General features: G+C 36.0%; 1 protein-coding gene across 1 annotated transcript; it reads right to left on the reverse strand.

Annotated features, from left to right (window-relative positions):
* Positions 1–118: 118 nt before the first annotated feature.
* On the reverse strand, positions 119–23628 carry Acsf3 (Acyl-CoA synthetase family member 3). The gene is made up of 14 exons (XM_089644644.1): positions 23276–23628; positions 22347–22484; positions 20254–20346; positions 19301–19486; positions 18094–18198; positions 15689–15879; positions 13983–14125; positions 13770–13877; positions 11393–11558; positions 8257–8352; positions 6046–6190; positions 3419–3597; positions 2640–2758; positions 119–2285 (listed from the first exon to the last, which is right to left on the reverse strand). Exons 1-14 carry the CDS (start codon positions 23391–23393, stop codon positions 2204–2206), a joined length of 1869 nt encoding a protein of 622 aa, XP_089500770.1. The 5' UTR covers positions 23394–23628; the 3' UTR covers positions 119–2203.
* Between the last annotated feature and the right edge of the window lie 2712 nt (positions 23629–26340).

Consider the following 26340-nt stretch of genomic DNA (forward strand, 5'->3'; position numbering starts at 1 on the left):
TGTTTATTTACCAATTAACAAACAATAAATAATATTTAACAAAATAAAATATGACTTTTATTAAAATATATTCACAGACAAAATTATAAACATTTTTACTAATAATTATATTATGCAATCACATAAAACATATATTTAAATGGGTGACCGGATAAATCATCACAATGATAATTCATCACATCTTTAAAAAATTATATAAAGTCGTGGAAAGTGATGAAACAAAAACTGGGTTACTGGGTTAAATACGTTAGGTTAAAAAAATACATTTTTTCATCGTTTCTAAAGGGACTGGGACACGGTCAAGCGGCTTGATCGCAAGCACGTAGTTTATTGTCTATGGCACTTTGTGACAAGCATTTTGACCGTGTACCGAAGCTGGCTTGCAAGCATTGCGCAATACTACGTGCTGGCGGCGGGGCTTGATGCGAATTTATATTTTTGTGGGAATAGACAAACGACAATAGACAAATAAATATCACGTATCATAAACAATGATATAAATTGAATAAAATTGTTATAAAATAGGTACTTAGTTATTGTTTTTGTGTTCAATTTGTAGAAATCCATCTAATTTAAAAATTCTGGAAGTATTTTAGTATTTTTTAATAATTATGACAGCGGTTTTCAAGGTCATTAATAATCAAACTGTAGAATAAATAATTTTCTGAATTTTCAATGGAGAAAACATATTTTTACATATTCATACAAAAAATAGCTGTAGCCTGTAATACACTTTGCAAATGCTCATGGGTAAAGCGGTACCTTAACTTGTACCATACTTGACACCAAATTCGTTTCTTTTTATTATTTTATTCAAACATAAAGCTAACGTAAGAGCCAAGAACGCTTTGTCTTTGACAGATTCCATTTTGCCGCAAGTCACGAAATGACAGGAAGGCATAGAAGTACATATACATAGACCACCACGAAATCACAGGAAGGCGTGGCCATGCTTGACGGAGAGGCTTGATGCGGGCTGTCAAGCCGCTAAGCATAGACAATAATAGACAACAATAGACAAAAAAACTACGTGCTTGCGATCAAGCCGCTTGACCGTGTCCCAGTCCCTTAATGACTTTATATCACTTTTTAAAAGTGTGTTGAATTGTCACTGTGTTGAGTTATCATGGAACCATTTAAATGCTACCACAGTTTCGTGATCATTATGCATCATTGTTTTTCATTTTGGGATCCATATTACTTTTTACATATCAAATAATCAAGATGTGAAATGTGAAATGAAAAGTGCGATTGTTAATTTAAAAGCATAAAAAATCACATATTATGTATTAAGATTTGCATGTAAGTAAGCAGCCTTATTTTGATTTCATACCTTTGTAGTATCTAAATATAATAATTTTAATTATACAATTCCAAACATACTGCGCAAAGTGATCAGAATTTTAATTTAAGAAAATAAAAAAATTATTTTAGTAAAAATAATGTACAAATGTAAGACGCATCTTTGGAGCCATGAAATCGATTTATGGCGAAAAAGGTAACAACTATAAGCTATAACCTCTGGGTGCTGGACTGGGCATAGAGATGTATCAAGGATTGAAGAGACCACCAGAGGTTTCTTAATAACTAGTATGTCTGCGGGATAAAGAAGTGAAGAATGGTGAAGTGCTGAAAGATGCGGAGGCGAACACGGCAGCCTTAGGCACGTAAGGAACTGGAATTAGATAGCAGGGGAAACAAGGGTAGTTTGATGATGATGAATTTGCCAAGACTCCGACGCACGGAGAGGTGTTGGACCTACTATAGACGCAGGCCGCCAAAGTAGCGAAAAGGGCATGAATACGACAAACTCTGTGATGCATTTATGTTTGGCTAATATAGTCTTATTTACAAAGAATACTATTAGGGCCTCCTAAAATAACCGAATGTTTTTTTTTTTTACTTTACAGGAGTGAATTTTAAGTTGTCTTTTTAGAATAATGTTATAAAATATTAAAAATAATTGATATGTGAAAATAAACTCGTATTGCATGTTTTCAGGCTAATTTATAACGAAACAAAAACTTCAAAGTTTGTTCCTGTAAAGTACAATATTAGTAGACAGATTAATTTAGTAAGGCCCGTTGATATAACCCGATTATTATAAAATTCAACCGCCAATATAATTATATTTAGTTTAAATAAACAGCATTAAATATTTCTTTCACTTAAAATTAATAATTTGTTATGTGAACAGGTATATTTAAGCCTTTTCTTTTGGCGGGTTTAGAATCCATTTACGGAGGTCTTTTTTGTTCACTTTTCCCATCAGGTTGCGAGGCAGCCTGTAAAAATATTAAAAGTAAAATTATTAGTACAAGATTTACAAATAAATTTCAGAATTTAGAAATGAATTGAAAATAATTTTAAAAGGTGTTATTTCTTAGAGTTAGTAGTAGAATTTGTAAATTATCATGTATCTTGATTAGGGCTAAAAGGTTCAAGGTTAAAAAACCAACTTTAAAGTTGACAACACTCTGATGGGCTCAGTACAAAATATCGGCAAACCTCCGCGCAAATGTTGTACGGCTGATAGTCGCCAAGAAACTTGAATCGTCTAGTATCGGATACTTTCATATCTCTGTGGAAGAAGCGCCTAAGAGTAATTTATTTCTAATATTTAGTTTTGTTTAACTTACTTGGGAACGATGAATATAACTGAAGGCAATTGATATTTGGGAGCGTATTGCGCTCCCCACTCCTGCAGTTCCTGAACTGTGAGGGTGTGTCCTTCTTTGAGCGAAATAGCTGCTGCCACCTGTTGACAAGCAGAAAAAATATTAGAAGACATCTATAAACTATGCTACCGACTGTGTTGATCTAGTATTCAGTTTCGGAAATGGAAAACGGTGTATTTTAAAATTTATTTCGTTCACTGTCATTGATGCAAAGGTTAGTTTTTCCATCTCTTATTTAATCCAAAATAAGATCCTAAAATAGGTTCTTAGTTTGGGTTTAATTAAGAAAAAAAAGATAGTATTAATATCATAATGACTGTACAGTTTAGGATTGTTATAAGCGGAAGTGGCGCCCTCTGTTATTTTCAAAAAGAACCATTGAATTTTTCAAACCGCTGCAGCGGTTTTTATCTGCTAGTTTAAATATTATTATGTAAAAACGTGGTGTAAAGAAAATACATCAAATTGTCCATTTTTTTTTAACAAAATGGCTATTAAAATGCACTGTTTTCCAATTCCGGAAAATGAAAGACTTACTACTCATTATTATCTTATGAAAAAAAGTGTTTTTAAATAAAATGTGCATATTAAGCGTGTCCCTATTTTCTGTATGTTTAACCAGAACTCAAACCGGATAGTAGCCGAGTGGGGAAATGCATTGGGCTCCCCTAGCGAGAAATTCAAATGAAAATTGTCGAGTTATTCGTAACACCAGGAATGTTTGTCTTTGAAAAGATTACCTTTTCGCCCCAAGTATCGTCAGGCAGTCCCAATACTGCCACATCAGTTACGTCAGGATGTCCGAGAATCAGGGTTTCCACCTCCAGGGCAGAAATCTTGTAACCGCCGGACTTGATGATGTCCACCGAGGTCCTGCCCAGGATTTTCATCTTGCCATTTTCCAAAAATCCCGTATCGCCTATTAGAGATTAGAAATAGCAGTGTTATTTAATATTTACGTATAATATGACAGCATGTTGCACCTGAGAAGAGCATCTACAGATAAAAGACCACCATTCACAAATATAACTATCTAACCATCACGCCGTTTCTCCGCAGGGGTAGGCAGAGAGGACGGACCGCCAAACAACTCGGTCTTGGCACACACTCCTTGCCTCATTCACATTCATACATCGTCTCATACATACTCTTCTATTATTCTGACTCTTGACATGGCCCGACTCGAGTATCTGATTCACTTGATCGTGCCATGTCATCCTCGGGCGTCCCCGACTTCTGCTACCATTCGCAGTTGCATCATATATCCTCCTTACACTCCTATCTTCGCTCATTCGCTCTACATGCCCAAACCATCTAAGCGTCCCTTTCTTAATCTTACTCACTACGCTTACATCAGCCTTGCACTCTTTGCGGATCTCCACATTCCTCACACGATCATACATGGTTTTACCACACATACGCCTCAGGGAGCTCATTTCAACAACATTCAATCTACTTTCATCTTTTCTTTGCCAGTTCCATGCCTCACTTCCATACATCAGGGTAGGTACCAGCACTCCGTTGTGGACTGCTAGCTTCGCTTCTTTGGACAATTTTTTGTTAGCGCCAACTGCGTTCAGTCCTCCATTAACGGAATTACCTGCATTTACCCTTCTTTCAATATCTCTGTCAGCCTTCCCATCTCTCTAGAACATACTTCCTAAATACACAAACTCATCCACCTGCTCCAAGTATTCCCCATTCACAATTATATAGCACACTGTTTTCGTACTCTCTCTTTCAAACACCATTACTTTAGACTTACTTACATTCATCATTAACTCATTCTTCATGCATACTTCGTTCATCCTAGACACGAGAGACTGTGTTGTGGAATATAAGGTTAGCGTGTGGATGAAATGACAGAAAACATTCTTCATCTTATGGTGTCCTCTCCTGTCGGAGGTTGGTTGTCATTAAGACAATCTCCACCCTTTAGGCCGCAGACCGAAAAAACTCAGCGGAACTGCACTCGTACCAGTCACATCACTGAAGAGATAAAGCCGATACAAGTGTGTCGTGGGCGAGTCTGAATGCCCAAAGTAAGGTCAATGTTAACTTACTTTGGGTGAAATTAATCAAACGTTTTCAATTATCGAAATTCTTTCTTGGACAGGTAAACAATTTCATTGGCCTGTATGGGGCCCAGGAGTTGAAAGGCCTTATGTAAATTTTCTTTTAAATCAGCACAGATTAGTGGCTTGTCTCTTCAATGACTCGCGGAAATTTAAAATCATAAACATTTTTATGTAAATAACATTTTTGTTTAGATCCATTTAAATTACGTGCCATACATGCAACATGTTACAAGAAAAATCATTTTAAAATCTCAAGCACAGATAACAACAGTACAAGACCTGTCTTTGTATGATAACGGCCGGTAGTGTGCTCTCATTACAAGTCAACCATTACTTAACACATTTTGATCGGGCAGTTTTCGGCCGCGTACTAGTGCTGGTAACGGGTGATTTTTTGCGTAATTTCGCGCTAACGTAGACCTCTAGAAAAATTGCGATAACTTCAAAAATATTTCTTTGATTTCAATAATTCTTTTTGCTAATTATTTATTTTATTTCATTTTATTTTATTATATTTAGAAATGTATTCTTCATTGTTAAACTAGTGCAGAATTTCACATAAAGTAGGAAAGTTTTGAAAAAAATAATATTTTTTTTACATAACATCCTTTATTTTACAAATTATACAAAAAAATTATTTCTAAATGTAAAATAAAAATTATTATTGCATGGCTACAACCCTACAGACGCTATATAGCGAAAACTCAAGTATATTGGAACCCGTATTTTAACGTGACCCGCGCTCCACTAACAATCTATCAAAAACGTATAAATACGTGATCCGATTACAATGTGTTAATTGAAACTGATGATTTCTGCAATCGGCGCTTGCTATCTTATTTGCCATTTAATAATGGTGATAGTTTTATTTCTGCATTGTGTTATTTGTTTATTATGTTGCAACAAGTATCGAATTTTCAAATTTAATGGAAATTTTTGTTAGTAAAATGAAAAAAAATATTGATACATATATGGAAAAATTCCATTATTTTTTTCTTTTATTTGTATTGTACTCAAAACTTATGAATAAATTGATTCAAATACTTAAAAAGTGTTGTCTTTTCATTGAAATGGCTTATTGCATATAAGTTTATTAGACTTTCAATGTGTAAATGCCCACAAAACAGTCAAATGAAATGTTTAAGAGCCTATATCTCAACTCACTTTTTCGTATAATGCTGTTTTTCCCCTTAAGGACTCAATTACATAGAATGCAGTGGTTATTGTTGATTTAGCTTGAAATGAAATTAAGGTTGTTAAACCTTATGTTAATAAATAAAATAGTGCACCTGTTTTGAACCACCCATCTGACGTGTACCCCTCTTTGGTTTGATCGGGTTTTTCCCAGTAGCGTCTGAAAACCAACGGACCTCGAACCTGGATCTCTCCCGTCAGTCCAGTTTTCTTTTGCTCATCTGCGTACTTTATTGTGCACTGAAACATTGTCATTTAAAACTTTATTCATAATTTCCATACAAGACTATCATAGAAACTGTAATATGTATTGTGTAGTCATTGGTTCACTGTTGAGGATCACAGTGAACCTCACTCCATTTCCACTTTGCAATTGACCATGAGTTTCTCCAGGTTGGAGTTCTCAGTTTGTAAAGTATTGCAGGATACGCTGTAGACAGTTGACAGCGAATCTTGGATGGCTAGCTCTTCCAAAATGGATAGATTAGTGCGCCTGACTGCCCACGAAATCCTGATCATTCTTCTCCAGCACCACATTTCAAGGGGATCAAGTAAAAGATTGTTAAATAAGTAATAACTTAATATAAAATGATAATGGAGGGGTATTTTTGAAAAACTGATAATTCCAATTTTTTTTCAAATAGGACTTGTGAGTTGCAATATTTATCTAAACATGTACACAATATTTTTGCATTATAAAGTTACTAAAACATGCTTATTCCATTTCAGCCAATAGAAACAAAGCATTCGGTCAAGTGAAAAATTGGCTGCCAAGTTGATTTGTATGAAAGTTGTGTTACATGGCGTTTCAAAATCAGCTTATTAGCTTATTCTAAGACAGTTTGTTGCATACAGGATTATTCCAAGATTGTCTTCCAAAAAAGACTTATTCCAAACATAAATTGTAAACTTATTGCTTTTCAATATTTGTTTATGGTTATTATAACCTAATAATATATTACGACAAAAATGCGAATGGTAGCAGAAGTTGGAGACGCCCGAGGAAGACCTGGCACTATCAAGTGAATCAGATACTTGAGTCGGGCCATGTCAAAAGTCAGAATAATAGAAGAGTATGTATGAATGTAAATGAGGCAAGAAGTGTGTGCCAAGACTCCTGACCTACCCCTGCGGAGAAACGGCGTGATGGTTAGTTAGTTACATATGACTAGCTGTACCCAGCCACGCATTTCTGTGGCTCGGTCTCTCGGTGCAGATAGAGAAACAATAGCGCATGTTGCTTTTATGTACAACAGATGGCGCTGTTATTAAAAAAAAACATGTTTTTACCTGTCACAGGTGCCATCTATATAACATAGGTAAATAAAAACAAAAACATATTCAAATGCAACGAAGATCTTTCGGAGATAAGATTTTGAACAAACAAACATTTTGAATTATATAGATAATTTAAATTGAATATAATCAAAGTAATCTCTAAAAAAAAACACAGGTATAAAATCATATATACGACGTCTGTATCATTTTTTTGAGATTTCCCAAAAAAACGTTCAGGTCACAGACATAGGAATTAATAGACGAGAAGATAATGGCGAGGGGTAAAATCAACTGTTGAAGAACGAAGGGGGTGAAGCTGACTGTGATTCGTCAATAAATCAATCTGACAGTAAATAGGCATCTCGCATTATAATATCACCATTTACTTCTTAAAAGTAAAATCTGCTTTTTTGAATGAATAGACATTTTTACATGGGAGAGCAAATTACTCGCCACGTTATGAACAAATTTGCGAAGTCCAAATTCGGCAAAAAAATTCGGTTCTATTTTCAGAGTCGAATATTTCGTTTAAGTATTTAGTTAAGACACTTTTATAAATGTTCATAATTTACTTCCCAGCAACCAACCAGCTTTGTGTTTCGCGTCCAGACGTTTCTCGATGTGATAGTAACAACTGATTCATATTATACGATGTGAATATGCTTAAAATAAAGTAAAATAATGCTTATATATGGAATGTAATACGACAATTGGGTTTATTCTCTTTTTCACATCTATTTTTACAAGTTTTCATAGTACAAGTCAACATTTTGCCGTGTTATTTCGTAAAATGAACCGATGATGCCTCGACCATAGTTCGCACAAGAATGATGACGTCACGTTTTCAAATTTCACTTGAGGCCATACGCGAGCACAGCCGGCTCCAATGGAACCGGTATGGGGAGTGGGGATAATACGCTTTTAATCACTTAGGGCAGGTCTACTAATATTCATATGTCTATGGTTCAGGTGGAATAAGTCAGTTTTGCAAAAATACCCTTCAATTATGTGGCAAAAATTATTTTTACCTGTTTATCAAACGGAGTGTAGTCAGACTTTTCTACAAATAAATTTTTGACTGCAGGTTCATTGTCAGGATGAAATTGAAGTTGGGAGAGGTTTATCTGGAAAAAAAAGGTTATATCATGTAAGCAAAATTGATTAAATTAAATTAAATGTTGGCATACAAAAAATTATATTTTGTGAAAAAGTTTAGTTATTATTGGACGTCATTCACTAGGGACACTAATGAAGGAATCAAATTTAGTGGGTCACGGAAGTGAATGTATTAATTTCAGATATTCGATCAGTTTGGTTTATGTTTACATGTAGAGCTATTTGTAGCTAAGTGGACAATTGCGTCGGGTTCCCTCCCACGCTTTGTGGATGCATTCATCTGCTAGCCAAGTCTTTCATCATTCCAACATTTTACAAATACTACAGTCAAGTAGTAAGTTAGTAAGTTTAAAGATTGGTGTGAACAAAATAATCTATTTTTAAATGTAGGAAAATAAAAAAAAACCTTGACTTTCTGCAGAAATAAAAATCGTGTTTTATTTGAATATTCTTAACAATACAGCTTTAGAAAGAGTCACGGAAATGAGAGATCTCGGAATTATTTTGAATGAAAAACAAAAATCATATGCCAATCATATCCAATCATATGCCAATCATATCCACCAAATTGTAAACAAAGGCATGAAAACACTAGGCTTCATATTAAGAACAACTAAAAACTTACACTTAACTCCATACAAGCCATTAAACTGTTATACATATCTCTAGTTAGAAGCATAATTGAATACAACTCACTAGTTTGGTTTCCCTCTTACAAAATTCACATTAATAACATTGAGAGAATAATTTATTTTTTTTATAAATTTTAAATTAAATATCCCACTAGAGCAAGGCTGCCCAACCTTTTTAACAGTTGGGCGAAATTGACGATTTTGAATCACTGGCGGGCCACTGAATACCTGACGGTTCCTATTTCCATGGGGGGGGGGGGGGGGTTGTTAGAGAATTTCTATAAAAAATAATTCACCCCAAAATGAGTGCTCCCCACAAAATATTTGAAATCCATGGGGGGGGGGGTTGTTACGGAACTTCACTGAGAAAAAAAATACAGCACAGCAATTTTTCGAATTCCATGGGGGTGGGGTGGCTACAAGATTCCATTTCGGACGCAAATAATATTATATCAAAAACCGGTGTATTTTTGTTTAAAAAGTAAGTTCAACAGGTTAGATTTTTTCGTCGCTGATTCTCGTTCTGAGTAGCCTAAATAGCGATAAATCGCCTTCATTGGCAACACTGGTGACCGCGCGCAAGCTGCATTGTTTGTTTTACCGCGGGCCCGCGACACTTTTTCAAATTGGCGGTTTGGCGGGATTTTTGAAAATGGTTCACGCGGGCCACTTATAATTCGTTCGCGGGCCACAATGTGGCCCGCGGGCCTGGGGTTGGGCAGCCTTGCACTAGAGGACTTACATTATCATTTCTTATTAAATACTTTAAAAATACACACATTGGAAGACAGGCGTAAAATAAAAACTTAACTTTTTTCTTCAAAATAAACTCTAAATTCGACTGTTGCAAACTTCTGCAACTCATAAATTTACAAATACCTACGATAACAACACATACACTATTCCACTGCAACACACATAAGCGCAACATTACATTGCGAACTCCCCAATACAACGGTTTCACACCATAGGAAACCAATACTTAGGTAATGTAGATATATTTAATATTAACTTTGCAAACTTTTTGGATCACGTAAAAGATTTATTCCAACACTATTCCTAAATATAGACAATATTACCAAAATTCTATAACATAAAAGAATAAAACATATACACGCAACACAAAAAAATATATAAAACACGCAACACGCACAAACACATATATCATTATAAATGCCGATTTACATTCTCTTTTGATATTTTTCTTTTAGTGTTATAATTATATTTTAATTTATTTAAATTTATCTTTATTTTAATGTTGTTTTTCTTTTTTTTTAAATGTATAAATTCTTAAATTATAAAATGGGGGCCTCAGCACGGGTAAACAACCCAGTGAGGCCAACATTACTGAATTGAAATATGAAATATTGTAAAAAAAATGTATCAACAATAAAAAAAAAAATAGAAGTTGTATTTTTGTAAACCAGTCAATCCCTGTATTTTTTAGTTTATGTTCTTGTTCTTTTTCTTTTTCTTTTTTTATTTTTGTTTCTTGCATATATTTTTTTAATGTAATGTTATTTTTATTATTTCTTTCTTATGTTTCAAAATTGTCTGTCATCAAAATTGTACCACCTACATGTAAAAAGTCTTCTAGGCGTTAAATAAAATTTTAAAAAATTTCCGCTTAGGATGATGATAGTACGACTTTTTGAAATATTGTCAAACTAATCATGGAGGAATTTTTGTCTTTAAGAATTTACTCAGCACATCACGACAAAGCAAATTGAAGCAATTCAGACATTCTGTCAGTAAACCGAACCACCGAGTGACAGGGGCGGGGTGGGTGGAAAACACAAGACGTTAACTATTGAAGAGAATAGTGTAATTTAAAGAGACTTAGGCCCGGTATTTCAGTTGTATCGTATCCCCTCAACTGTTTTTTGTTAGTTCATTATAATTTCATGAATAGTGCGCTGACTCTAGCAAAAAAAAATACTATTTACAATTAGTATCCTCGCATATAGCATCATGTTGATTGAAGTGGGGAACTTTACAAAATATCAACTCTTAAATTAAACCTTAGTAAAAATAAACTGCGGTTGTTGACATTTGGTTTTGCAAAGAAAAAAGAAACACTTTCCTCTATTAAAATCAAAACGCTTAATATCGGTGATATCTATTCTTTACAACTTATGTAAAGATTAATGTGATAAGCTTGACACTCCAACCAAGCTGAGTTTAAAATCAACTGAAATACCGGGCATTACTGCAGAGTTAACTATGAATTAAACATTGGTCAATCCGCAGTATCTGATTTAAATGGTAAAAAGGAATAAATTTTCGACTATCTATCTACGTTAAAAGGTTCAGGCTGTTTCTTAAAGGTTTCAGTAATCCAAAAATTCGTTAAACCGAAGAGGCTCAGTTTTTAAGTGTTATTGTAATAGACTATACTGTATTATGTAGAATTAACCTCTCGGGTTGGCAGCGGAGCTTCCAGGGTGACCAGCGTGCCGCTCTCTTCACTGTGGATCTTGACACTGCAGCCAGGCAGCGGAGTGCCCACAAAGCCCGGGGTCCTGTCGGCCATGGACTCGTAGGAGTTGCTGAGCGCCATGCCCAGCTCCGTCATGCCGTATCTGTTGTTTACAAAATTCCACATAAAAATAAGGTGCTTTCAAATTTTTGTCTGAATATTTTCTACATATATATAGCATATAAGCGTAGACTTCCTCAGTATCCCCCAGGAAAAAATATGCCATTTAAAATTGAAGCATGAGACTAACTGTGATGTATGGTAATAAGGTTGAGTATTTAAGCGATAGATGGCGCTAGTCATAAAACTTACTCCTCCAGAGTCCGTCAGATGTCGCTAGAGTGTAACAAGTGCTTGTAAGATGATATTGACAGGGAACAAGCGTCTCGAACCAGAGAATTACCAACACTCGGGTAATGAACAGTGTAGCTAAATCCAGTCCTATTAATTGTAACGTAAATAAACACAATTATAATAAAGAACCTTTTACTTTTTACAAAGAGTTCCCAACACCAAAATCTGCAAAGTAACGCAGATATAACACTAACCTTCCGCTTCCCCATCTTCTTCCCTTCCTTCAACTTCTCAAAATATCCCAATTGGGATGCCATAGTCCCACAGGCTCTGGCAATTGGAATTCTTGTGCGTTGATCACATAGCTCTCCTATCAGAAGTTGGGCAATTTTAACCCTACAAAGCTATGAACTGCAAATATGTATAATGCTGTCGGTTCTGTTTGAATAATTTAACATACCTTTCAAGCAATCTGTGTCCAGAGATCTCTTCCCATCTCTCGAAGACGGGTGCGGGTAGGGGGGCGGAGCCACAGATCATCAGCCGCATTCGGGTCTTTAGCACACCTCTGTAATATGTATAATGCTGTCGGTTCTGTTTGAATAATTTAACATACCTTTCAAGCAATCTGTGTCCAGAGATCTCTTCCCATCTCTCGAAGACGGGTGCGGGTAGGGGGGCGGAGCCACAGATCATCAGCCGCATTCGGGTCTTTAGCACACCTCTGTAATATGTATAATGCTGTCGGTTCTGTTTGAATAATTTAACATACCTTTCAAGCAATCTGTGTCCAGAGATCTCTTCCCATCTCTCGAAGACGGGTGCGGGTAGGGGGGCGGAGCCACAGATCATCAGCCGCATTCGGGTCTTTAGCACACCTCTGTAATATGTATAATGCTGTCGGTTCTGTTTGAATAATTTAACATACCTTTCAAGCAATCTGTGTCCAGAGATCTCTTCCCATCTCTCGAAGACGGGTGCGGGTAGGGGGGCGGAGCCACAGATCATCAGCCGCATTCGGGTCTTTAGCACACCTCTGTAATATGTATAATGCTGTCGGTTCTGTTTGAATAATTTAACATACCTTTCAAGCAATCTGTGTCCGGAAATCTCTTCCCATCTCTCGAAGACGGGTGCGGGTAGGGGGGTGGAGCCACAGATCATCAGCCGCATTCGGGTCTTTAGCACACCTCTGTAATATGTATAATGCTGTCGGTTCTGTTTGAATAATTTAACATACCTTTCAAGCAATCTGTGTCCGGAGATCTCTTCCCATCTCTCGAAGACGGGTGCGGGTAGGGGGGCGGAGCCACAGATCATCAGCCGCATTCGGGTCTTTAGCACACCTCTGTAATATGTATAATGCTGTCGGTTCTGTTTGAATAATTTAACATACCTTTCAAGCAATCTGTGTCCGGAAATCTCTTCCCATCTCTCGAAGACGGGTGCGGGTAGGGGGGCGGAGCCACAGATCATCAGCCGCATTCGGGTCTTTAGCACACCTCTGTAATATGTATAATGCTGTCGGTTCTGTTTGAATAATTTAACATACCTTTCAAGCAATCTGTGTCCGGAGATCTCTTCCCATCTCTCGAAGACGGGTGCGGGTAGGGGGGCGGAGCCACAGATCATCAGCCGCATTCGGGTCTTTAGCACACCTCTGTAATATGTATAATGCTGTCGGTTCTGTTTGAATAATTTAACATACCTTTCAAGCAATCTGTGTCCGGAGATCTCTTCCCATCTCTCGAAGACGGGTGCGGGTAGGGGGGCGGAGCCACAGATCATCAGCCGCATTCGGGTCTTTAGCACACCTCTGTAATATGTATAATGCTGTCGGTTCTGTTTGAATAATTTAACATACCTTTCAAGCAATCTGTGTCCGGAGATCTCTTCCCATCTCTCGAAGACGGGTGCGGGTAGGGGGGCGGAGCCACAGATCATCAGCCGCATTCGGGTCTTTAGCACACCTCTGTAATATGTATAATGCTGTCGGTTCTGTTTGAATAATTTAACATACCTTTCAAGCAATCTGTGTCCGGAGATCTCTTCCCATCTCTCGAAGACGGGTGCGGGTAGGGGGGCGGAGCCACAGATCATCAGCCGCATTCGGGTCTTTAGCACACCTCTGTAATTCAAATACACTCATCAACCATTTACTATTACATTTTTATAGCTAGGTTAAAATAATAATTATGTAAAATGTATAGTAATATGTAAAATGGAGACTAACTTGACATATTCCCTGTGCCTGCTGCTGGAGGCAAACACTTTATCATACTCAGCGATCAGCTTGGAGTACATGGTGGGGACACCCATAAACACCGTTATCCTCGAGTTGTCTCTCTTCTTCATGCCCAGGAAGTGCGCCCAAACCTACAAATAACAACACAATGCATAAAGCAAAGCATCTCCAGAAGCTGGGTCTGCAATGGATGGAGACTGCTGAAATAGCCCAATATGCTCTGACCCGAATAAGACTAGGGGAAGAAGATGAGAGAGTAACAACTTTAAAAAGTGCCATTAGGTGATTAAACCAGTAGTTCTGGGAACAGTAGTCCTCGCATCCAAAAAATAATATTACTAATTTTCTCTTATTTTATAAATTAAAAACAAAAGTAAGTCTAAAGTCATGGTGTTTGGAAAAGTGTGCAATATAGTCGTGAATGAGGAATACTTGGAGCAGGTGAATGATGTGGAGTTTGTGTATTTGGAAAGTATGTTTACAAGAGATGGGAAGGCTAACAGAGATATTGAAAGAAGGGTAAATGCAGGAAACTCCATTAATGAAGGACTGAAGGCAGTTGGCGCTAACAAAAAATTGTCCAAAGAAGCTAGCAGTCTACGATGGAGTGCTGTTACCTACCCTAATGTATGAGAGTGAGACATGGGACTGGCAAGAGAAAGAATGAAAGTAGACTGAATGCTGTAGAAATGAGATCCCTGAGGCGTATGTGTGGTAAAACCATGTATGATCGTGTGAGAAATGTGGAGATCCGCAAAGAGTGCAAGGCTGATGTAAGCTTAATGAGTAAGATTAAGAAAGGGACGCTTAGATGGTTTGGGCAGCGAATGAGCGAAGAAAGGAGTGTAAGGAGAATATAAGACGCAAATGTGAATGGTAGCAGAAGTCGTGGACCCCCGAGGAAGACATGGCACGATCAAGTGAATCAGATACTTGAGTCGGGCCATGTCAAAAGTCAGAATAATAGAAGAATATGTATGAATGAGGCAAGAAGTGTGTCCCAAGACCGAGTTGTTTGGCGGTACGTCCTCCCTGCCTACCCCTGCGGAAAAACGGCGTGTTTGGTTACTTAGTTAGTTAAAAACATAATTTGAACTGAAATTATAAGCTTTGTAAGTAGGTACTAAAATACCTACCTACTTAATTGTAAACCATATATTTTATGTAAAAAAAAAATTCAAGTAGGGAATTATACAATTTGTTCAAAGAAGGGTCACTATCTCAATGACAATAATTCTTTTTTCAAACTTTCTTCAGGCAGGTAGGTACCATGATATTGAACAAAAAGGCAAATAATGAAGTCCAAATAAACACAGCGATTTCAAATTTGAAAAAAGAATATTTACTGAACCGTTAAAATGACCACCATCTTGAAATGTAACGTACAAACAAATTTACAGAGAGACAAAATGCAAAACATTTCAATTAAAACAGGATTTTGCTACGATCAGTCATTCACTTCAAGGGTGCTTTACATAGATTATTGTATGTTGTAGCCATTTTAACAAAATTGTGGGTTATAATTTCATTTCGAAGAACATTTTCTGATTTTAGGACATTACAATTTTAAAGAGATTCTTGCTTGAGTAGTGGTGTATTGTATTGTGGGACTACTACGTGGTAAGAGGGGACTGAGAGATTTTAAGCATCTATAACAAATGAGATTTCGAATTAACTGTTGAATTAATACTCACCGATGGTGAACTGAATCCGGACATCATTCGGATCTTGGCTCCAGCACTCAGTCCAGCCAGCACGCTGTTGACCACGCCGTGTACGTGGTGAAGGGGCAGGCAGTGCAGGAGCGTGTCCGTGGCATGGTATCTCCACGCAGAGTGCAGCGAGCTCACCTGCGCTGACAGCTGGTCGAAACCATGAACTACACCTGCAAATTTATATGGAAATGCTCTTACTTACTTCAAAATTATGAGTCCCAACCAGTAGGACTATTGCATCCCTAATTGGGGTATATTTTGATGCTGAAGGTAGTGGGGAGTGGACGGAGAATGGGAAGAGGAAGGTGGGAAAGCACTTGGTTATTCAAATTTGATCACCATGCACGGCTGAAGCTATTTCACGCAACATTTTGATTCTGAGTGGAGATCTTTCACCAGGACGATACTAAGAGTATCTTCTGATGCTGAAATTATTCAGCTAGTGGACGGCATCGGGAGTCACTTGGTTCAGACAGTACACAGATGTGCATCCGGTAAACTGTAGAAGGGGATATTCTTCTACAATGTAGTCCACATTCACACCCCATTCATGATTCACAAAACAGAACGGGATATAGCTATTTTTTTATGTCTAGATCTGAATAGGTTGGATTATCTACAGCTCTCTAAGCGTCTGACGTTGATAATATTTCTAAATGAAGTCAACGAAACCAGCTTCATTTCAATGTCTTGAAATATGTAGTCCTATATAACTTACATCAGAGCATTTCATCTTACCTACCACAGCACCTACCGTCTCAACTACTCACGCCACTGTACAGTGGTGGCCCGTGAGTTTTGGGTGTACTAGAGTGCTAATATTACAAAAAATGGCATTATTAATGCTGTTGCAGCCGACAGTGACTTCTTTTTTTTTCAAAAATTCAGTTATTTGTATGAAGATTTTCAGGAAATCTGTGCGGCACAGCCAAATTGATATTTACTGAAAATTTTCATATAAATAATCGAATTTTCATAATAAAAAAAAAAATCATTTTGGACTCAACATTAATAATGTCGAATTTTTCAAACATGGCACTCTGTCTCACTCAAAAGTCACGAGCCGCCACTGTATAGGCACCCTAAGCTCCATCATAATATCAAACGAGTTTCAACTATAAAGGATCTTGCGATTACGCTTGAGAGTAGACCAAATTTCGAGTTCATATAGAAGGGGTGTGTCAGTCAGCTTTAAAAATGATAGGGTTTGTTCTCCGAACCGGGATATTTGTGATACCCGTTATTGATATCCGGAATACCCGTATTCTGAGAATTTTATATTTCTCCCTGGTCCGCAGTAGACTGGAGAGTGATTCGGCTATCTGGAATCCTCATGAGATTGGGTGCCCCTAATGTTGGAGAGATTTAAAAAAAAACCTCAGAGATTTTTCTACATGAGCGAGTACGGCCACTATCTGTGGCTCTACCCAACGAATGGGCATGCTAGGACTTCACTCCCTGCAGCTCAGAAGAGAGGAGTATGCCGCCTCCCACTTATTCAGACTGCTGTTGAGGCTATATCAAGAACTCAGCTTATTTTTATGTTCCTGATGACTATCTGAGACAGCGTCATCATAGATTATTCTATCTTCCTGCCTGTAGGACCAACCTGACAATGGTTCTCCCGGTTGGGAAGAGTATATTGCTCTTGAACCAAATCTCTTATATCGATTTATTTTGCGTCAGCGAGGAGAGATAATTTTTTAAAATATGTATTTACCTACATAATGAGTTAACCAAGATTTACTGATATATAATGTTGCATTACAAAGCTGAGGTAAAATTATTTTCCATAATAATTTATTTATTTTGTTTGATATAACATAATCTGTATAAAAAAGATAAGAGATAAAAAACGATATACTTATTATTATTATGATGACAAGATAATGAGGACAGACCGCCACAACCCACTCCTTGGTTCATTCGAATTCATGCGCCATCTCATACAAACTCTTCTGTAATTCTGACTCTTAACACAATCTGTGTAGTATTTAACACATTGAATGCCATGTAGGTCACCGGTGACCTCATAATGAAAATCGTCATTTTTCTCCCATAGCGCCATGACGGTCACCGGTGACCGCAGTTAATTTTCTTGATTTCATGGAAAATTTTGGTAAAAAAAAAAAGGAATACGTTTTGATGGTCGCCGATGCCATCTACTTATTTTTTTTTCGAATTTAAAATGGTAATGTTTCTTCATTTCACAATGGCGTTCAACGTGTTAATTGAGAGGATGGTGCCATGTCTTCCTCGGGTATATTCTTGCAAATCTAATACTTTTTAAATAAATACAAACCCTAATACTTATAATACAGTAACATACATAAAGACATTGCAAGTACCGTGCAATGATATAATTTTATATAACCTTTATTTACCTTTTGGTTTGGCAGTAGTTCCACTTGTGTACATTAAAAGTGCATCGCTTTTAGCGTAGAACTGCCCGTCTTGGAATCCATCCAGGCTTAAAGCACCGGGTGCATCTAAAATATTTCAAAATACATACATAATTGCTGTTAATGGTTTTTTAAATAAATAAAACCTTCTTCAAGACAAAACACTTTCCCCCTTACAATGGTTGTTCAGTTGCATAATATTTTAAACACGTTTATTAGCAAGGCCCTTTGTCTTTATTTAGACTCTTAAATCAGGAACAAGTCTGCAGGACAACCTGGAGGCCTAATCCTCTCCATTCTGTTCTCAAAATCTCTCTCTGTTGCTAGAAACCTAACTGCTAGCCCACCTCGGTTATAATCATGGAGGGTCACACCTATATACTACTGACATCTGTTGGATAAGTCTATAACCTCTGAGAACTATCTATACTAGAGCTATCTATGTCTTGTAGCTCAAACATTCACATAATTAACATTAATCTTATACACGTGGCTGTTGCATATGTGATCCATTTAGTTTGACTATAACATTGTATCAATTTTCGAAAACGAAAGCCCAAATCAAAAAAAGTTATAACACAATCGACTCCAAAATGTCATTTTGTAATTCACCAGTTAATGTTTTAATCTATATTTTTTCTTAATTATTATCTTTTAAAACTAAATATATCTATCGCATAGAAAACAAATGCGATTCCAAAGAGTTGAGTAGATTTAATTAAAAACACTTTTCAGAAGTGCTCTTATCTACAGCATGCGCAAGAAAAGAAAAACTACAGGTTGACATAATTAAATTTGCAGTCAATGAATGAAGGAATGTACCAATTTAAAATTAATAGATTTATTTTGTATCCACAATACTCAAAATACTTATACTAGTGACACCACCAAAGATATTAGAAGAACGAGATATGCTATGATGGCCGCCGGACCGTAGGCGGAGTACTACCTAACTAGGGTACTTTGAACGGTATCGGGACGTGTACGCACAGAAATCTGTTCTATGTGTTAGTGCGGATACCTTAGCGTAAGCGAAGGTGTGCAGTAGTATTGGTGAACAAAACCGGCGACACTCGGCAAAACAATTCCACACAGAATGAACTGCTCATAGCACATCTCGTTCTTCTAATATCTTTGGACACCACCAATTGAAAATTTAACCGTGTCAAGTTGTATATGTCTATTTTACCAGTATTTTCATGCAACAGGTCCAATAAAGCTGTTGATCGTAGTTCCGGAGGCAGGAACAGAGTTGTGGCTTTGGACTGCGGCAGATTTTGAGCGAGGGTTTGATCGCAGATAACCATAGACGCTCCGCTGTCCTGAAGATAGTGGTCTATCAACGGGGCGGGATGTTGCGGGGATAGAGGAACGGCTAAAAAAAATATTTATATATTTATTAAAATGTTTTCAGATAAAATCTTTTCCCACGGAATATTTGTTTTTATTTTCAAAAATTAAAACACATGCCTACTGTTAAATTCAAGTGAATTCAATCAGCCACATCCATACATTAAAAATGTGTAGTTTGGGCTTACTGCTTCATTGAAAACACTCGCTCTTTCTCATAAATGATGCATGCAACAGAAAGGGACTTGACCATGACTTCATTCTGTCTTAAATATGTAGCAAGATTAACTTTGTATTACCAAATTTTTAGCTCGAAGGTATCAATGGCACAATGTATATTTCAATATGCATTAAGGGGGTGACAGATTACGCTATAAGTTTAAAGCGTTTTATATAACTCCATATTACTCCCCATACAATCCCATACATGTGTTATAAGTGTGGGTGTGGCGACGATATGCGCTGTGATCTACTAGCCAGGCTATACTTGAAAATTATGCGACCCCCTCTCCTACCTACGGCAGGAGAAGAGGTCAGAACAATTTATGGAGCGCCGTAATTACGCGGCTGTCGTCTGTCAAGTGACAGATCCCATACAAAGAAATGATATTCCGCGGCAGTTCCCCAATTGATCTGAACTCCTCTCACGAGGAAGATTATAGCGTAGTGTGTCAGCCCAACATATAATACGAACATGCCAGGCCCAATTTAATTGCGCATAATATAGCGTGAAGTGCCTTAGGCCTAATGCAATCATGTTTAATTCCCCTAACATTAAAAAGGTCTATTTACCAATGTTTCCCGTCATCCATATTGCCCACTGAGTGAAAATATGCGACGAGTCCCCGTGGCATAGGTAGGCTATTGTTTTCTGCGTTTTACCACCTAAAAATATTTGAAAACAAAAATTACAATGAAAATTAATAAAGTTTCAATTTTAAAATATGCAACTAAAAAAGATAGGTCTAACCATTCATCATTTTTCATTATAAACAAACCGATGAATATCGAAATTCGATCAGTCAGGTTTAAATAAATTTAACAAAAATTTATACTTTTTTTTTTTACTTCATCACACAAACTAATTTTGGTAGTTTGTGCGTCCTGCGAAATCTGGTTCAATGAAGTCATATTTGCTTTGAATTTAACCTAGCCTAGCCTAGCCTAGCCTAGCCTAGCCTAACCTAACCTAACCTAACCTAACCTAACCTAACCTAACCTAACCTAACCTAACCTAACCTAACCTAACCTAACCTAACCTAACCTAACCTAACCTAACCTAACCTAACCTAACCATTCATCATTTTTCATTATTAGCAAACCAATGTATATTTAAATTTGATCCTTCAGGTTCAAATAAATGTAACAAAATTTTTAATACAGATTTTATATATTTTTTTACTTCATCAAACAAACTAATTTTGGTAGTTTGTGCGTCCTGCGTGAAATCTGGTTCAATGAAGTTAAATTTGCTTTGAATTTAAGTATCATTTTCAAAATTGGAACTGATTGAGTGAAGAATTCAGATAAGCGCCAAAGTACTAAATATAGATAATATGTTATTATTTCAAAAATTTTACAATTTATCAAGAATCAAGAACTTGCACTATCCCGTGATTTTTCATATGCTAAATATAATATATAAACATTTGGTATTAGTGCTGACGTATTGCACATCTCACTAGTATTGAAACGCCTGTGTGTTGAGATGGTAATGTACAGAAGTGTTGTTCAGCTAGGTTTATGTTATATTAACCACTTGAGTGATGGAGATTTCCAGGCATTCGGTTTATGATTAAAAAATCATACCTCCAAATATTATTATGGAACCATATAAACCGATTACTGTGGTTTGAGGCCACTGAATCTTCCTATATTTCATTGTTTAACCCGTATTTGTAGGTTTATAATTTACCTGTTTGCGGGAATTACGAAATATTTTTTTTAAAATTCGTCTTCCTAAATTTAGGCAGTCATCGCTTAAGGCCTAGAGTGATGAGACCTAAATATGGGTAGCCATCGTTCAACTGGTTAAAAGACAAGTAGATTAGATATGTAATACAAATATATATCCCTCAGTGTAAATATTACACTGCGCATTAGGTCACTACCCGTTGTACTATCACTATCTACGGGTCAGGAGGGATGTGCACCTTGCTACACATTTCTTCAGACTGATTCGTGGATGGTTTTAAAACTCGCTCATCATGGAGAGCATTCATTTCTATGTTCCCGATGGTTATCTACATCACCGACAACATAGACTATTCTATCTCCCGGCCTGCAGAACTAACTTGCCTGCAGGTCATGCCGGCGGGGAGAGCAGTCTTGCTGTTGAACAGAATCAATTCGGATTTCAACATTTTTAGCATCAATGAAGCTGCCTTTAAAAGGCAAGCTCTATCATACCTACTGTTTACATTAATGTAAGAATTTTTATTACCAATTGTATTCTAAAACACATTAAAATTAACAATTTTGTAATGTTTTTAAAATGAATAAACTGAATTGAACAGAATATGTAGAGAAGAACTTAACTTAGGAATGGTTAAAACGGCCACCAAAACTAAACCTGCGCAAATAAAGTAATAAGTAAGAAGGTTAATGTTTTAGAAAATGTCTGATGTATAAAAGGACATATTAACCTCATTACTGCCGATCTATTGGCATATCTAGATAGTGCTAAACCACCGCCATCTTTTATTAATACAGACCGTGCTTTAGAAAAAGTTCTGTCAGTTAACGAGACCTGTTATCGAACTTTTTGATTCATTCTATCTAATAATATATATAATCTATCTCATCAAAGTGAAACAAAGTGTGACATCTGTGTACGGGGATTGCTGTCAATGGATCACATGTTCGACAGCGACATTATTAATTACCCAATGCTTCATTGATTTGATTGGACAATCCCTTGGCAGCGTTGAACAAGCCCCTGTACGTGTATTCCCCGGAATGATCTTGAACGGCAACACGTTCATCAAAGATGGCGGCCAATTTGAACACCGGTACCACGCCACCTAGAAAAATTAATAGCAAATAATCACAGTTTCACAACCTATAGACTGCTTGCCTCTGTTGGCAGCCCGCAGTGGAATTCTAAAACAAACCAATTTTGTGGAATTAATTATTCAGGGATGAATTAGATTTCTAGCATCTGAGGTGTATGCTAAAAACATGTATTTTTATTTGTATATTGAGTTAGTTGATTTACATGGTTACATTTCGTTACATATATATAAAATTATATTTCTGCAGTAAACAAAACAATTTTTTAAAATACATTAATTCTTCCTTCATTCTTTTCAGACTTTTCATATTCGGGATCACAAGCCAAGCTTAATTGAATTTTTGTTGATGGCTGTCATCCCACACAAAGAAAGTAAATTTTCATTTTACTTAATTGAAAATTAGTGTTAAAAATAAAATTCCTCAAATGCAGATAGTTGCCTTTTAAAGTATTCAAGGTGAATCAAAAGGTTTTATTTAAAAAAAATCGTATTAATTACCAACATAACTATTTATGTTATGAGAGATGATAAAGTTCCATTTTTATTAAAACAAAGTTAAGTTTGAAGGTTAGGAAATATGCATAAATTATTTAAAATAACCCAAACACCTTAAATATTTTTATGCATGTTTACTTACCCCGACATAGTTGTCTAAATTAGATATTTAAGTTGAAATCAAGCGTTGTCTTTTTATAGAGCCTTTGCATGCAGTGGAATTCGACAAGTTTACCATTTATTTTAATATTTTTTTGTGTTGCACAACTATGCTTATATATTTCAAATGTCAAAACATAACCCACCTGCTCGTATTTCCGCGTTGAATTTCTCAACCGTTTCATTGGCGATGTTGGCCTTTGCCGAAATAAATCTCAAATTTGCATTTCGGACCCCAAACTTCAAAATATTGGTCGTAAGCATTATGACAGACTACTAGACAACTTTATTTACGACTAGAAATTTTCACAGGTACACTAGTAATGTCATTGGGTACGACTAATACTACGTTACATTGGCACTCGATAACCGATGAGAAGGATGTGCTTAGGTGCGATAAACATTTGAATAAGCGTATGTTTCGATTAATCTCGTTTGCTAATAAATAAAAATCTATTAATATTATCTGAAATGTAAATAAACTTCGACTTTGACAGTTGCCGTCAGATAAAATTCAGATTTTTTTTTTCTACGGAATTAGTGATGGGCAGGATCGAAACATTTACATGATCGAAATAATTATATATCAGGGGTGGGGGGATTCATGTCATGTCAACCATAGAATAATACAGCACAACAAAAATATTTAATTTATTATTATTAATAACCCAACTTACTTATTAGTCATAATGCAATTTTTACATACACTAAATGTACTGGCGTCGTAAATCGTAACCTAAAAATTGAATGAATTGTTCTTCTACTACACTGTCATACTCGTAGCTTCTTTGGTTGGTAGATAATATAGTAATTAACTAACAATACCAACACAACATAATTGCGTAATCCCAAATGAATATCAAATCATATTAGATAATACGTAGCACAATGTAGGTACTCACGGGAATATCTCGTTCATAAATAAATCAACACATCTCGTTTGTCAAGCAATCCGAGATATTTTTGATGTATCACAGATTTGGGAATTAATGAATTCTGATCAATGACGTGACTACTTTTATATCGATTAATTCTGACCTATGACGTGCGGCTGTCGTTTCGAATGATTTTTGACAGAATCAATTCCTTATTCGATGACGTTTCAAAACGATTGTCTCGAACTCTGTGATGATTTTTGATAGAATCAATTTGTCCCTGACAATTTATCGAAATATATCGATTATCAAAAAGATCGAGTAAATCTTCGAAGATTCATCGATTATGCCCATCGCTATATGGAAAGTCCCGGCAAAAACTAAGTTACAAATTACTCTAAGATACCTGGTAACGGGGGATTCTTTTTCAAGTCTGGCTCATATGCACAGAGTTCCAAAAAATACAATATCATTGTTTATAAAAGAAGTGTTCGTTGGAATAGTTGATGCCTTAAAATTTGTTATAAAGATAAAAAATATTATTTTTTTAAACATTCAGAGACGTGTTATTTAATAATAATAACCACTAAGTTAAAGTAACATTTCAAAAATAATATTATTATTAAACTTCTTGCTTCTGATCCCAAAGAAAGGATGGCTTTAGTATAGATCCATAAATCTAAATATCATATCATCCGACCGTTTAATACATTTTTTCATTGAAGTAGATGTCATGATGGTAGGAACTAGGAACGCGTAAATAAATTACTCAGTGGAGACGTCTGACGTCTACTTACGACCTCAGGGAACTAAAAATCGCAAGCGACTTGAAACAAATGTTCATACGTTTCGATTTGGCGGGAAAATCGAACGATGACTCTTACTTGAACAACAAAAGTAGACGGGCTTTCAACTTTCGTCGTTCAATTAAAAACTTGATCAACTCTGTTGAAAGGCTGTTCATACTTATCGATTAGCTTTCAAGTGTCATTTAACTCCGACTTGATCAACTAAAATCGCTCTGTGTGAATAGGGTATAGCAAAAACTTTCGAGTTGATCAACTAAAATCGAAACATCTTCAATTTTAGTTGCTCAACTCTCTACTGAAAATACTTGAAAGTTTTAGGATTTAAATTAAGTGTGAACATCCTTTCAACAAAGTAAATCAAATTTTTAGTTGACCAAGTTTCCCGCCTACTTTTGTTAAGTATGAGTCATCGTTTGAGTTTTACACCGAATCGACACGTCTGAACACATGTTTCAACTCGCTTGCAATTTTTAGTTCCTCGCATCATATTTTAAAAATAAAAATGCCGAAGTTGCTGAATTCCGCTGCACACTCAATGTGCCAAAAAAATAACACCTGGTTTCAATTTAATTACCTACTACAAGAAACAACTATTTATATTTAACGGAATTCGGTAACTTTACCAAATTGTTCATCTGAAATTCGTAAATGATTTCGATACCCTACAGTATCTTCTAATATTGTAATTCCATCTTTCTAAAAATAGTATTAGGTGCATATAATTAATTTCTTCTTAGGATCCATTTTCTAACTCAAATATGACGTTTTCGTGCTTCAAGCACGTTCCGCAAAATGTCAAAATTATAGAGCAAATCCGACGCATGAATAATTTCAGTTGACGCCATCTTGATTATCAATATCTGTTCGATTTTAAACTGAAACGTATGAATGAAGTCTTGTTCAATTTTTTTCGTTCAATAAGAGTTGTTAAACTAACACTGAAACGTCAACGAGGCATTAGACAACATTGCCTATAATTCATTACCTACTTAACTTTCCTGGTTGAATGAACAGTTTGATAATAGAAAGGAATTTTTTTCTCGTTCACCCTAGACTTATTCTATTTCGTTCAAACTTGCTCTGTTCTAAGATTCTTTATAGAATAGAAAGTTGAATTTGATTCATTATTGAGTTTCTATTTCAATCGAACATTCTGTGGCATGGAAAGCCTATTCTCATTAATTATTTCATACAAACACAATATTGAAAATTATAGACCGATCTCTAAATTAAATGTGATGGGTAAACTTTTTGAAAAAATAGTTTTTGACAATATTTTTCCTTGTATACGACCTCATATCATTTCAAATCAATATGGCTTTGTGACTAAAAAACCAACAGAAACCAATCTGTATGAGTTTGTGGATACAGTACTTGCTGCTATGGATAACGGATATCAAGTTGATGTGGTAAACACAGATTATTACAAAGCCTTAGATAAAATTCCTCACTGTATCTTAATTGAAAAAGTCGAAGCAATATGTATACACGGTGACCTCCTTGGTTGGTTAGCCTCTTACCTCTACA

The sequence above is a fragment of the Hesperophylax consimilis genome, chromosome 21 (genome assembly GCF_061612785.1).
Source record: "Hesperophylax consimilis isolate HC1 chromosome 21, BYU_Hcon_1.0, whole genome shotgun sequence".
NCBI lineage: Eukaryota > Metazoa > Arthropoda > Insecta > Trichoptera > Limnephilidae > Hesperophylax > Hesperophylax consimilis.